Raw genomic sequence first — 12,895 nt, 5'->3', positions numbered from 1 at the left:
AGGAATTTCTGGGACCACACACACCTTCTGTCCTTCTGCCCACCCCCCTTTTCACAGCTTTACGTTACCCTTCCGGTATTCCTGCTTGGTCTCTGATCCAGGTTGTTTGCCAATCGCTCTTCCATGTCCAGATTGCCATTGTCTTTCTCCAGGAGGAAGTCATTGTGCTGAGATAATGAGTCACTTTCTGAATGGTTAGCAGATGGTGTTTCTGATCCATGATTAGCAGGAGATGAGGATCTGGATGGCGATTCCAAGAACTTCTTGATTGAGGGATGATTAAAAACCATAGAGTCACATGTCTTGGCTCCCTGCAATAATAAAGTCCAGGCAGATCCATTATTTTTTCCAGCTCAAATAAAACTGGGCCTAGGCCAGAAAATAAGAGCAGAGTATCAGCATAAAGAAACAAAGAACCAATATTTAATCACAGGTAAAGCATGCACCACAGATATTGAAAAACTGACTACTGCTCAAGGAAAGAGGGTCAAAATAACTTTCTCCAACACTACAGATGCCTTGGTCCCAAAAAAAAAAAAAAAAAAAAAAATCTATCTGGTCCCTGAACTGAGCACTGCAACGTACCCAGACTACTTTGCAGGATGACATTAAACCAAGACTGGCTTCTTTAGACTTGCAGGCATGTACTTTCTCATAACACAGGTGGTAAGGTCACACCGTGTATGCTGCTCAATTCCTGTGGTCAGGCAGGGTATTTAAATGCATTAGACTCCTATTTTTCATACAACTGGCATTCTGCAAACGACTAAAAGACAAGCTGCATGCATCAGTGCCCTGCCTGCTCACAGAATGTAACCAGAGGGTCACGAGTCACATGCTTGCTCATGCCTGCAAACCAAACCAGGCATACTAGATCTCATCTTAGACCTACCTTCCTTAACAGAGTCCCTTTATAGGTGACCTGCAAAGGACAACAATGGGTTAATGCCCCTCTTTTGGCTTTTTTATTATGTATAAAGGCAGCCTAGGTTTTTTTCCTGCTTGCATTTAACTTTAAGCATATAAATCTGCCTCATCAAGGAAGTCTCCTTGGAAGAGAGAGAGAACTGGAGTAATAACTTTCTCAGCCCTGAACTGAAGAGGTGGGGGTTTTGAATCTTTGGGGGATAGGATTTTCAACAGTGCGTAAGGCCAGTGTTTTCGAAAAATCCCATAGCTAATAAAGCTCTTTCCTCCCAACTGTTTGTTAGGCAATTGCGTTAAATAGAATCATAGAATATTAGGTTTGGAAGAGACCTCAGGAGGTCATCTAGTCCAACCCCCTGCTCAAAGCAGGACCAACACCAACTAAATCATCCCAGCCAGGGGTTTGTCAAACTGGGCCTTAAAAACCTCTAAGGACAGAGATTCCACCACCTGCCGAGGTAACCCATTCCAGTGCTTCACCACCCTCTTAGTGAAATAGTGTTTCCTAATATCCAACCTAGATCTCCCCCACTGCATCGTGAGACCATTGCTTCTTGTTCTGTCATCTGCCACCACTGAGAACAGCCGAGCTCTATCCTCTTTGGAACCCTCCTTCAGGTAGTTGAAGGCTGCTATCAAATGCCTCCTCGCTCTTCATTTCTGCAGACTAAACAAGCCCAGTTCCCTCAGCCTCTCCTCATAAGTCATGTGCCCCAGCCCCCTAATCATTTTCGTTGCCCTCTGCTGGACTCTCTCTCCAATTTGTCCACATCCCTTCTGTAGCGGGGGGACCAAAACTGGACGCAAAACTCCAAATGTAGCCTCACCAGTGCCGAATAGAAGGGAATAATCACTTCCCTCAAATACTCACTAATTAAAACAAACTTTTTAGACAGTCTGGCCATGTCTACACTAGCGAGTTTACAGCGACACAGCAGTACAGCTGCATCGGTATAGCTGTAAGAGCGTTTGTGTAGCCGGTGTATGCCGATGGGTGAGATCTCTTCCGTCGACACAATTAAACCGCCTCCAAAGAGCGTCTGTAGCTATGTCGGTGGCAGAGATAACTCCTGCCAAGTTATCAGTGTGGACAGAGGACTGTCCATACTGGTGCTTCCGTCAGTGTAACTTATGTCGCTCCGAAGGGTGTTTTATTCACTCCTCTGAGCAACTAAGTTACACAGACAAAAGTGCTAGTGTAGAAATTGCCTCTGACTGGCAATCTCTTCCCCTCCTGAATCCTGAGCTTTGACCTTCCTTGGTATTTGCGATGTAATAATCCTACTATTTCTCCAGTTACCCATAAAATATTCCATGAAAAAACTTTTGGGCCTTCTCTGTGCATCAAAAGAGCAAATAACCAAAAACCCGTTTTGTTTGTTCTCCTCTAAGCAAACAGATTATACTAATTTTCAGGAAAAAAAGTTAAGTAAATAACTGAAACCATATTTAATTATAAACTTCAAAACCCATCTGTACTGCAGTAAGTTCACACGGTCAGAAAAGCTGGGTTTTTTTTTAAATTACAGCAGATCAAGCATCTTGTAAACACAACTTGCTGGAAGTTCATAGCTATTTAAAAAGTGAACACAATGAATTAAACTACAACAGACTGACACACTTTACTAGACATGACAGTGAAACTATGGTAGCTGCCGATAAAACTAAACTGGTATTAACTCTTACTTAAAACATTGCATGGATGGCAAAAAAATCTATCAGCCTTGTAAAATTAAAGGAGCTTTGGTCTAGCCAACATGCAAATTAGACCCGTTGAACAGAACTCTAATTCAATCAGAAATGTACCCGAACTTCAGCACCCAGCACAAACTCAAAAGCTGTAGAAAAAAAAACAGGGACAATAGCTGTACTTTTGTGAACATTTCTTAAGAATAAGAGCAACTTTTGAAGTGAACGTAATGTGTGTGAAGCATGTAAGACTCTCAGATAAATTGGGGGGAAAAACTCTCCATCTGATAGAGCAGATACAGAAACTGATAGAGCAGATACAGAAACTGATAGAGCAGATACAGAAAGCAGGAGGGGGACAGTACAAACCCCTTGCTAATGTGCCTTCCTGTGGTACTAGAGGGAGCACTTGAAGATCAGAAGTGGCTCAGTCATTAAGAATAGTCAACACAGAAATCCAGAAAAAACATTCCTCCCATCACCACCAAATTCTCTGTCCATACCAGTTGACCAACATGTGTTTGAAGAGGCAAAAAGCAAGTTAGATTTTAAAAAGAAAACTTTAAAAAGCCGTGTGAAAGTGCTAATAGGATACTAGTGTAACACAAGAAACCCCTGCTGAGTAGAACCATGCATCTGGGTATTCTCTAGGCAGGTAAGGCAAACCCATAGTTTCCATCCACATGCCTGAAGTTTGACACAGCAGTTCCATTCTTTATTAGAACTCAGATCAAAATATTAGCAATTTAAAGGTGAACTGCAAGTCAAAAACAAAACCTGAGTTAAACCCAGGCACATGTCCTGACACTCCAACTTGCTAGACCATAGGGGCACATAGCATGGGTTTTAACAAGCTGTTTCTAAATTCATTTTCTCCCATTTATTACTCCCTGGTTCACTGCAGGTATTATTCTGTGAAGTCATAAATACAGTGGGCCCCATGTGTGAAAGGAAGGATGGTTTTGAAGTTAAGGCACTGACTGGGACTCAGGAGATCTGGATTTCTGCTCCCAAGTCTCCCAGATTCCCTGTGTGACCTTGGATAAACCATTAATCCCTCTTCTACCTCAGTTCTCTTCTGTAAAATGGGATAATACGGTCCTGCTCTAAAGAGTACTGCACAGATAAATTCATTAATCGTTGCGAAGTCCTGTGTACTAATACAGTGGTGATGAGCACTGTAGAAAAGACATTACATTTCAGAAAATAAAACAAGCGTGGTGATGGGTTTTTAGGGAGAGGAGGCAACAGTGTTTCTGGAATGAAAGAATTTAACGACCTAGTTAAAATCTGTCTGTGCTGAATGCCCCTGCAGCCCGTTTTGTGGCAGCACAAGTTGTGTGCAATTCAGTTACCACGTTTGTTTTGCAGTTCAGCTTTCAAGCATTTACGACTGTACCACAAAAGCAAAACAGGAAAGCTACACAGCGGCTAAACTATGCAGTCTAAATATTCTCCAGTCTTATTGTTCCAAAAATAAATTTTTACCTCTCCAACTTTAAGGAGACCAGCAGAAGCATAATAGTTAGCCACAATGCAGGCACGAAGCTTATCCATCATCCTCCTTGCCTCAAGCAGGCGCTATAAAAAGAAGAGAAACTGTATTATAAAGTACTGCAATTGCAGCACTTTTCAATACTTCCTGATCCTCTAACTTCTCTCTTTTTAAGAGAGACCTTTATACCTGATCTATGACTTCAATCTCATGTTCCTTATTCTTCATTTCAACAGCAAACTGCTCTTTAATAATTGTCTCAATCTTCTGTACAGCAGCATCTCGAGCTGTTCAAAAAAGCACATTAAAATAAAAGGGTAGTTCAATCCTAGAGGTTCTACGTGAAAAGAAATGTTAAAGAAGGAAAAATAAAGGTTACGGTAACTGAGCACAACACAATGGAAGGGATCTCTAGCACTGAGTGCCAATTTGTTTTTATTTCTGGTCTGCACCAGAACATAATTTCTCTTAAAATAGGTCTATAAATTGGTTTTTACAAGGTTTTTTTTTTTAATTCTTGTAAGCACTGAGGTGGGAGACCAGTCATGAGACATTGTTTACTATTAGATCTGAAAAGAAGTAAATATTAAAAGAGAACAAAATGCCACCCACACTGCAACATAGCCATTAGAATACAACAAACATATGCATCAATATGCAAACACAATACAGAGAGGATGAGGGGGCAGAACCACACACACACCAAAAAAGAAGTCTATAGATGGGAAAGGGAAGGCTGTATCCTACTATGATAAACAGCAGGGGTGACCAACCTTCGGCCCACCAGAACATTTCATAAGGCCCATGGCCTGCTTCAACAGAATATATTAACGGCTGATTTATTAGCATTTCTTGTCATGTATATATCATTTTAGTTTACACAAGGAAGTATCAAAAAATGCAATAAAGAATGGGTTTAATAAAAAAAAAAGTGTCATGTTTCATATAAGAACAAGCCTGTAAATAACAACACCCTGCATTCACAGCTCAGCTGTAGACTAACCAGACCACTTAAACATATACTTCTTTAGTGATTGTTGCTATAAAAATTCAGGAAGACACTTTCAGATATGCACAGATTAGCTGTAGTCTGCCACAGATGCAATACTTTTGATTGGCAGGTAAATGCAGATGATGAGTGAAAATGCCTCCAACAAAAAAAACGGAAAGTGAACGTTGAACGTCATGTTTTTCAAGGTAAGTGGACCGATCAATTCTTTTTTGTCCTCAACAACGCAAATTATTATGTCTCATTTATAAACAAACAGTCGCCGTGTGGAAGGAATATAACATCAAGAGACACTACGACACAAAACACAGGGAAAAGTCTGATGCACCACAAACTGCAAAGATCATGTCTTTGAAAAAAGAGATTGGAAGTTTACAGCAAATGCTAAGAATACAAGAAGAAGAAAATGCATCAGCAGTGAAGGCAAGCTACCATATTGTGCATTTACTGGGCACTAAATGTAAATCTTTTTCTGACAGGGAGTTCATAAAAAATTGTATGAATCTGGTTATGGAGGAAATGTGTCCTGACAAAAGGAACCTTATTGAAGCGGCAAGTCCGTCTCGCCAGATTTTTACTTGAAGAATAGAAGATATTGGTGAAGATTTAAAAGAACAAATCTGTGAGAAAATCCAAAATTGTGAGATTTTTTTCAATGGCTTTGGATGAAAGCAATGACATTACTGACGGTGCTAATTTTCATTTGTGGAATAGACAAGGCATTTCAAGTCACTGAGGAGTCTGCGGCGCTCCAGACACTTCATGGAAAAACTACTGGTGAAGACTCGTTTTGGAGATTTGCCCATACTATTAAGGAACTTGGTCTGTCTTGGAATCAACTTGCCGCAACAACAATGGACAGCACTAAGAACATGGTAAGCCACAAGATTGGACTGATTGGTCTGGTGTATAAGGCTGGTGATTAGTGCAACACTGAAAGGACAATGGTGTTGCATTGTATTATTCACCATGATGCTCTGTGTGGAAAACTTCTGAATTTGGAAAATGAATGACAACCATGGTGGCCATTGTAAACTCGATTAGAGCACCTGGGTTGAATCACTGCTCATTTCAAACATTCCTGAAGAAAACTGATTCAGAATATGAGGATGTCATGTACTACAGTGAGGTACATTGGCTTAATCATGGAAATGTGCTCAAACTTTTCTTCACCTTGCAGAATGAAATCAGTATTTTCAGGAATGAAAAGTCTAAAAATGTATCTGAACTCTCAGATCCAGTGTAGCTGTGGGATTTGGCAACTCTAAAAGATTTAACAAGCCATTTGAATTCTCAATTTGAAATTGCAAGGTAAAAAAAGGCTTGTTTCCCATTATACTCAGATGTGAAAGCCTTTCAAGCAAAACCAAAACTCTTGTGACAACACTCGGAGAGAGGAACACTATCTCACTTTCCTTCCTGTGAAAAATTTAGTCGCGGTGAAAACATTAGTGTTCCGGTTCCGTATGCCCAAATGGTAAAATTACTGGACCTCCTGGATGAGAATTTTGAGGCCAGATTTTCTGAATTCAAGTCACACACAAGTGATGTTCGACTATTTGAAAATCCTTTTGTTGCTAATGTGGATAATATCCCTGCCTCTCTGCAAATGGAACTGATTGAACTGCAATTTAACGGACATGTTTCACAATAAGAAACAGGTGGAGTTTTACTCACTACTGCCCAATGATCAATTAGAACAATAGTTCACTGTGAAGCCAGAGACCCACTCAAACACCTTAATCTCTAGTATGGCATCAGATGCTTGGTATCACAGTAAGACATCCATGTCAAAGTAATTTAACTTTGGATATAAAGGGCAGTGTAGTCTTTCATTAATGCAAGTCCCAGCATGGCATCATCTAATTTTTGCAAAGCCTCAAATACTAAGAGTTACTCTCCTTGAAACTGAAAGTTAGAGACTTCAGCCACAATGGCGATTGAGTCCATCAAGGAAATACGGTGCCCACAAATTGGGCTGTTGTGATCTCCTTACGGGTGCCCTTAACTCAAGCTACATCAGCCCACAACTCAGTTTCTGCAATATGTTACAAACGGAACATGGCACTCTTGCCTGGCTGGAAAATTAAACTACCTTTTCGGGAAAAGTAACTGGGTTCAAGTTAACTGACAGTAGCTGAAAGTCCAGATCAATCTCTCCTCCTCCCACTCACCCAAACTTCGGATCAGAACATTCAAACTTTGTCTACATTCAAAGCTGCACTAGTTTAATGTAAATCCATTTAAAACCCAACTTAGTTAACCCAGGGCACACAAACATTCCTAAACTGACTTCAACTGACACTGATTGCTTACCAAATTAAGCTAAAACTCAATATAAGCCAGGCTTAAATAGATTTAGGAGATTGTTTACACAGGGGTTTGCACCAGTTTAACAAAGTAGACCAGACCTGACAAGTACATTCAAACTAAATCTCTGCCTCAGGCATGCCCAGTAGTGCACTTCCCCCTAGTCTCACCTCCAAGGCATTACTTATATAGCTGTCAACATCTTCCCCCACTCCCGGCAGCTCAGTTGCTCTGCTCCAGCTCCTTAGCTTCCTCATATCCCAGAGACAGTTCTGTTCCTATCCCAGAGACAGTTCTGTTCCTTCTGCTCTACTTCCACTCATCCCTTCTGATCACCTGCCCTCCCACTAGCAGCTCAGAGTTGCTATGCCCGATGCTGCTCAGCCCACTCCACATCCTGTGACATGTGACATTCACCTGCCCAGAGAACGCTTCAACTTGTCCAGAGCTGCCAGGCAATAGGATTGTTCCCAAATTGAGCATTTTCCATTGTGCTGAATGAAAACCCATTCACCCTGTTGCTTCCTCTCTACTCTCCACTGTATTCTTCCATCCATCCAGCTTTCCTCCATCAATTTTACCTTCCTTCCCTGTCTGCCTCTTTCTCCCAAGTCTCTCTCCCCTACTCTGCTTCTCCAAGTTTCACTTCATTGGCTTCATCTGCCCAAAATTATGATCATTTGTCTCCTCTTCTGCAAGAGTCAGACCTCTAAACATTGGCAACAACCTTCTCTTCCCAGCTATGGTTTGCTACCCAATTGCATCCTGTGAGCTTATGCATTGTCTGTCAGCACTGCCTTGTTTCTTTACTTAGGCCTGGTCCACACCTAAAACTTAGGTCAATCTAGCTACCTCACTCAGTGGTGCAAAAAAAATATACACCCCTCAGAGATGTAGCAACGCCGACATAAGCCCCAGTACAGATAGCACTAAGCCGACAGAAGAATTCTCCCAGATTCTGTGCATTCATTACTTACTTCCTTATCATCTGTAGTCACTATAACTCTAATGTAATGCTAGTTCGTCTGCTCAGTTAATAGAGCTCAATTCCTGCAGTTTTCCATAGGGTACAGTATATGGAGAGTTTTATCTTCCATAAGATTCTATGACAGACAGTTCCTACCTGACTGTTCTGCTGCTTTGTGACGTTTATTTGGATGTGTGACTGAAATCTCCTCATAGTCCGGGTCCTTCTCCTCAATCACTCTCTTGATTCCAGACATGGTAGTTGGACTGCTTCGCTGAGAGGAGAAAAAAAGAATCCCATTGACACTCGAACTGACTTCAGGCCTCTAAAGCCACATGATTTAATAGGAACAACAAAGAGTCTGGTGGCACCTTAAAGACTAACAGATTTATTTGGGCATAAGCTTTCGTGAGTAAAAACCTCACTTCTTCAGATGCATAGAGTGAAAGGGCTTTCACTCTATGCATCTGAAGAAGTGAGGTTTTTACTCACGAAAGCTTATACCCAAATAAATCTGTTAGTCTTTAAGGTGCCACCAGACTCTTTGTTGTTTTTGTAGATACAGACTAACACGGCTACCCCCTGATACATGATTTAATAGGGGAAGTCTGCCCTACAAACAGTAAGAGAGGAAAGGCTATGTTTTGAATGGCTGTTTCCCTTATTGCTCCTAGTTGTGATTTATCAAACTGCTCAGCTGGTCCCAAAACTCTGCATCGTTCCCGTTCCAATTTTGTTACGCACTACTATACAATCCAAAAGTGCAGCTCCAGATTTGTTTCTCTCTATAAACACAGGCAGTAATACCTTTTAAAAGTAAATTATATACTGAGATGGCAGGCCAGAAAGCGGACGTTATCTATCTTGCCACTGAACAGCTACAACAATGTAAAATAGCTCATCCCTCACCTGGAGGGAAAATCTTTACAGGTGAGAGTGGAGCTCACTTTCCATGCTGTTTTTTTCTTGGCACCTTTGCCAAGACTGCTAACAAAGAAGTCAGTTGTCATGGACTTGCAATAGGGACATTTGCCCAGTCAGACGTAATCTGAGACCACCAACTTTTCTCCCACAAGCTAGTGAGGGATGTTCGCTACCAACTAAAGTGAAGTCACCAAATCCTGTTTCTAGTCCTCTGAATCATCCAATTCCTTATCACTGGAGTGTCTCCTTCTTCAGTGTTTAGAGAAGATCCAAATTTGTCTGGATTAACTGATTAATACCCAATTCTAGTAAAGCTAGGATTCTCATCAGTATGTCAGTTGTCATCCCCTTTCTTTATCACTTAATTATTATACAGTAATTTGTTCAACACAAATTGATTCATTCTTTGGTATCAACAAACTGGGCAAACATAATTGTGAATCTGCTGAGGTCCAAATAAGCAACAGAGATCAAAAGAGAGCAACACCAGCAGAAAAAGCTAGGAAAGTTATGGGGAGGGGGGGGACAAATTTAAGCCACCTCAGATATACAAGTATAACTCTCTAATTTGATACTTTTATTCCAGAATGAGAATGCCTTTTTCCAGTTTCACTTATGTTGCTTTGGATGGGGCCTAAACTAAACCCAAAAAAACCATTCTTATTCCAGAATAAGAGAGTTCACAAGATGAGTTATACTTGTATAACTAGAAAAGTTTCTCATGTAAACAAGTCATTAGAAATCTGAAATTAAATCTACAGGAAAAAATGATAGGACAGCATGTATGCTTGTGTCAGCTGTAACTAAGTCTAAAATTAGTGCCCTTTCACAATCAGGTACAGTTAAGAAACATTTTGCATGTGCTTTTATTTTTTACCTTTGAGATATCAGGAATGTAAAGTCTGGTTTCCCTGCCTTTGCTAGGGAACGTGTGGGAGGTGTCCAATGTTGATTTTAAACTCTCTGCCCTTTTTCAAGGAGTGGAGTGCTGAATCTCGAACAGATGTCCCCTTTGTTGCCGCAGTTAAACGGACATTAACAAAAGCCGTTTTAAACAGTCAGAATAAAAGTTATTTTGTTTCAATTCCTCAGCTTTCAACTGTGATTTGTGTTACCACTAGTCTTCCAGGTGCCTTTAGAGGTTGCAGGGTTGACAAGACCTGAATTTGAAGTGAGAAAGGGGAAAAAAATGCTTAAGTGATCTTTATGTGGAAAGAGCGAGGGCCCCACGAGGTTACCCGGACCCCTGGATTTGGGGAGAACATGGCTACTTGCAAACAGGGTATGACCCTCCCCCGCCACTCACGTCGCCCGCTGAGGAGGCAAACGTGCCACCTTTGTGTCTCCTGGCTGCGGGGCGGCATGGGGTGCCCAGGGGCTCGCACACCCCCCCAGCTGCACGTACCGCAACCCCCCTGCCCGTTCAGGGACCCGACCCGCGTCCGACCCAGACTCAGGGGGGAGCTAGCGCGGCACAGCCGCAGCCCCAGGGCAAGAAGGGGCGGGAGCCGGGGCGCCCCCTGGTGCAGGACAGCGGCCCGGGGGCTATTGCCCCTGCAGAGCCTGCACGGGGGCCAGGGCGCCGGGCAGGCCCCGCCTGCTGCCCCCGAGCCATGCGGCCGCCCCCGCATTGTCCCCTCGCCGTGCTACCCCAGCCCCGCGCCGCAGCCTCGCCGCCTACCGGGGTCCGCTGCTCGCCCCGCCCGGCCCCGAGCGCTCAGCGCGGCCCCCGGCCGCCCTGTGCAGCAGCCGCCGCAGCGAGCGCCGCCATCGGCCCAGCGACCTGCTCGGCTCGGCTCCGGCTGCCCGTCACTGCGAGGGGCGGGAGCCGCGCAGGCGGACGGCGGCGAAGGGGCGGGGCGGCCTCCGCGGGGCTCCAATGGGAGCCGTGGCGCCTGGGCCGGGCGTAGCTGAGCCGCTACCAGCCCCAGCCCCAGCCCGCCTGTGGCTTAGGGCAGGTCGAGCCCGGCCCCAGCTCTCCCCTGACCCGCTGGGGTCTGGGCCGCAGCCAGGAGTTCTCCAGCGGGCCGCTGCTCCTGGGTGACCTTCGGGTTGCTCAGCTGGAGACCCCGGGAATGGGTCAGGAAAAGCCCCCAGACAGGCACTGGGTGGCCGTGGCCAGTGTAGAGTTTGGGGACCCAGTCTCCTTGTTAGGAAGGGCCCTGCAAGGGGTAATGCGGCTCTGCACACCGCCTGGAAGGCAACGCGCCCTTGTCACACAGGAGACTGATTTTAAGGGAACTACTATTAAAGTTTCTCTCTCTGGGGAGTAAACATCTTGCTGTGTGTATCAACGAGCCATCGGCAGCCTGGCTTATCCCTTTTTAACTCCACCTCGCTCACTCTGGCTGACCTACTACAACCAAGTGACACACTGATCAAGTGAAATGCTCCTTTAAAAATAACGGCTCCACTCTTGCATACAGTTTTTTCTCTCTAAAAGCAATCAATACTGGCATTTGGGGAGAGCAAGAGGAACTCTGCTGGAACAGGCTGAAGGGATTAGGAGACTTGGGGATTTGTTGTTTGATTGAAAGGCAGAGTGGGAACTAGTAAATATTTTGCTCAGAAAAGAGACCTTTGGCTTATATGCAGGGCTGCCAGCCAGACATCTGATTTTGACCTGTCCCATGTCTAATCCAGCTTTGTATTGTTGGGTTCACACTAGAATCAGTGGTGTGCAATGACAATTGTAGGACTGCTAACCGTCGTCATCCACCACTTCCACTGCAACTCTGCTCTCCTGCTCCCCAGCGACGAGCTCGGGGGATCTGTACTGGCTTCCTGGGTAATGCTGGCAGCAGACGATGCAGTAGGGCTGCTAACCATTGTCATCCACCACTTCCGCTGCAACTCTGCTCCCCAGCAACGAGCTCGGGGGATCCGTACTGGTCCTCGTGGGTGCTGCTGGCAGCAGATGGTGCAGTAGGACTGCTAACCGTCCTCATCAAACATGTAGCTTGGCTGGGGGTTCTGGGAAAGTCTTCCCTGCCCAGCTCCTAGCAACCTCCAGGGCATGGTGTACGGCTCCATCACTTCCCCTGCAACTCTGCTCTCCTGCTCCCCAATGACGAGCTCGGGGAATCCGTTCATGAAGCCTGGACAGTAGTAAGGAGCAGTTCAACTATAGGCTGAGCAAGTGCAGAATGGTGGTAGAATGTGCCTTTGGACATTTAAAAGCTTGCTGGCGCTGTTGGTCAGACCTCAGTGCAACCAACATTCCCATTGTTATTGCTGCTTGCTGTGTGCTCCATAATATCTGTAAGAGTAAGGGGGAAACATTTATGGTGGGGTGGGAGGTTGAAGCAAATTGCCTGGCGTAAGATTTTGAGCAGCCAGACACCAGGGCGATTAGAAGAGCACAGCAAGGCGCGATGCGCATCAGAGAGGCTTTGAAAACCTGTTTCATGACTGGCCAGGCCTCGGTGTGACAGTTGTGTGTGTTTCTCCTTGATGCAAACCTGCCCCCTTTGTTGATTTTAATTCCCTGTAAGCCAACCACCCACCCCCTTCGAAATAAAGTAGCTATTGTTTTGAAAACATGCATTCTTTCTTTATTAATTAAAAAAAAATG

At 44.2% G+C, this 12,895-nt stretch overlaps 1 protein-coding gene across 5 annotated transcripts in view; it reads right to left on the bottom strand.

The window, feature by feature from the left end:
• The window catches only part of YEATS2 (YEATS domain containing 2), a 74,462-nt gene extending 63,350 nt beyond the window's left edge, over nucleotides 1-11,112 (bottom strand). For 2 of the 5 annotated variants that reach the window (XM_054039280.1, XM_054039285.1), the window contains exons 1-6: nucleotides 11,003-11,112; nucleotides 10,199-10,481; nucleotides 8,554-8,671; nucleotides 4,301-4,398; nucleotides 4,105-4,197; nucleotides 69-311 (exon numbers count right to left, since the gene is read on the bottom strand). In XM_054039280.1, coding sequence (XP_053895255.1) covers nucleotides 69-311; nucleotides 4,105-4,197; nucleotides 4,301-4,398; nucleotides 8,554-8,653 — 534 coding nt within the window. In that variant the 5' untranslated portion in view covers nucleotides 8,654-8,671; nucleotides 10,199-10,481; nucleotides 11,003-11,112. The remainder of the gene's footprint in view (nucleotides 1-68; nucleotides 312-4,104; nucleotides 4,198-4,300; nucleotides 4,399-8,553; nucleotides 8,672-10,198; nucleotides 10,482-11,002) is intronic. The other 3 variants (XM_054039282.1, XM_054039283.1, XM_054039284.1) reach the window with 3 other exon arrangements.
• Nucleotides 11,113-12,895: the final 1,783 nt, after the last annotated feature.

This window comes from Malaclemys terrapin, chromosome 9 (assembly GCF_027887155.1).
Source record: "Malaclemys terrapin pileata isolate rMalTer1 chromosome 9, rMalTer1.hap1, whole genome shotgun sequence".
Taxonomy (NCBI): Eukaryota; Metazoa; Chordata; order Testudines; family Emydidae; genus Malaclemys; species Malaclemys terrapin.
The sequence above is the reverse complement of the archived record's forward strand: the minus strand, read 5'-3'. Positions and strand labels throughout refer to the sequence as shown.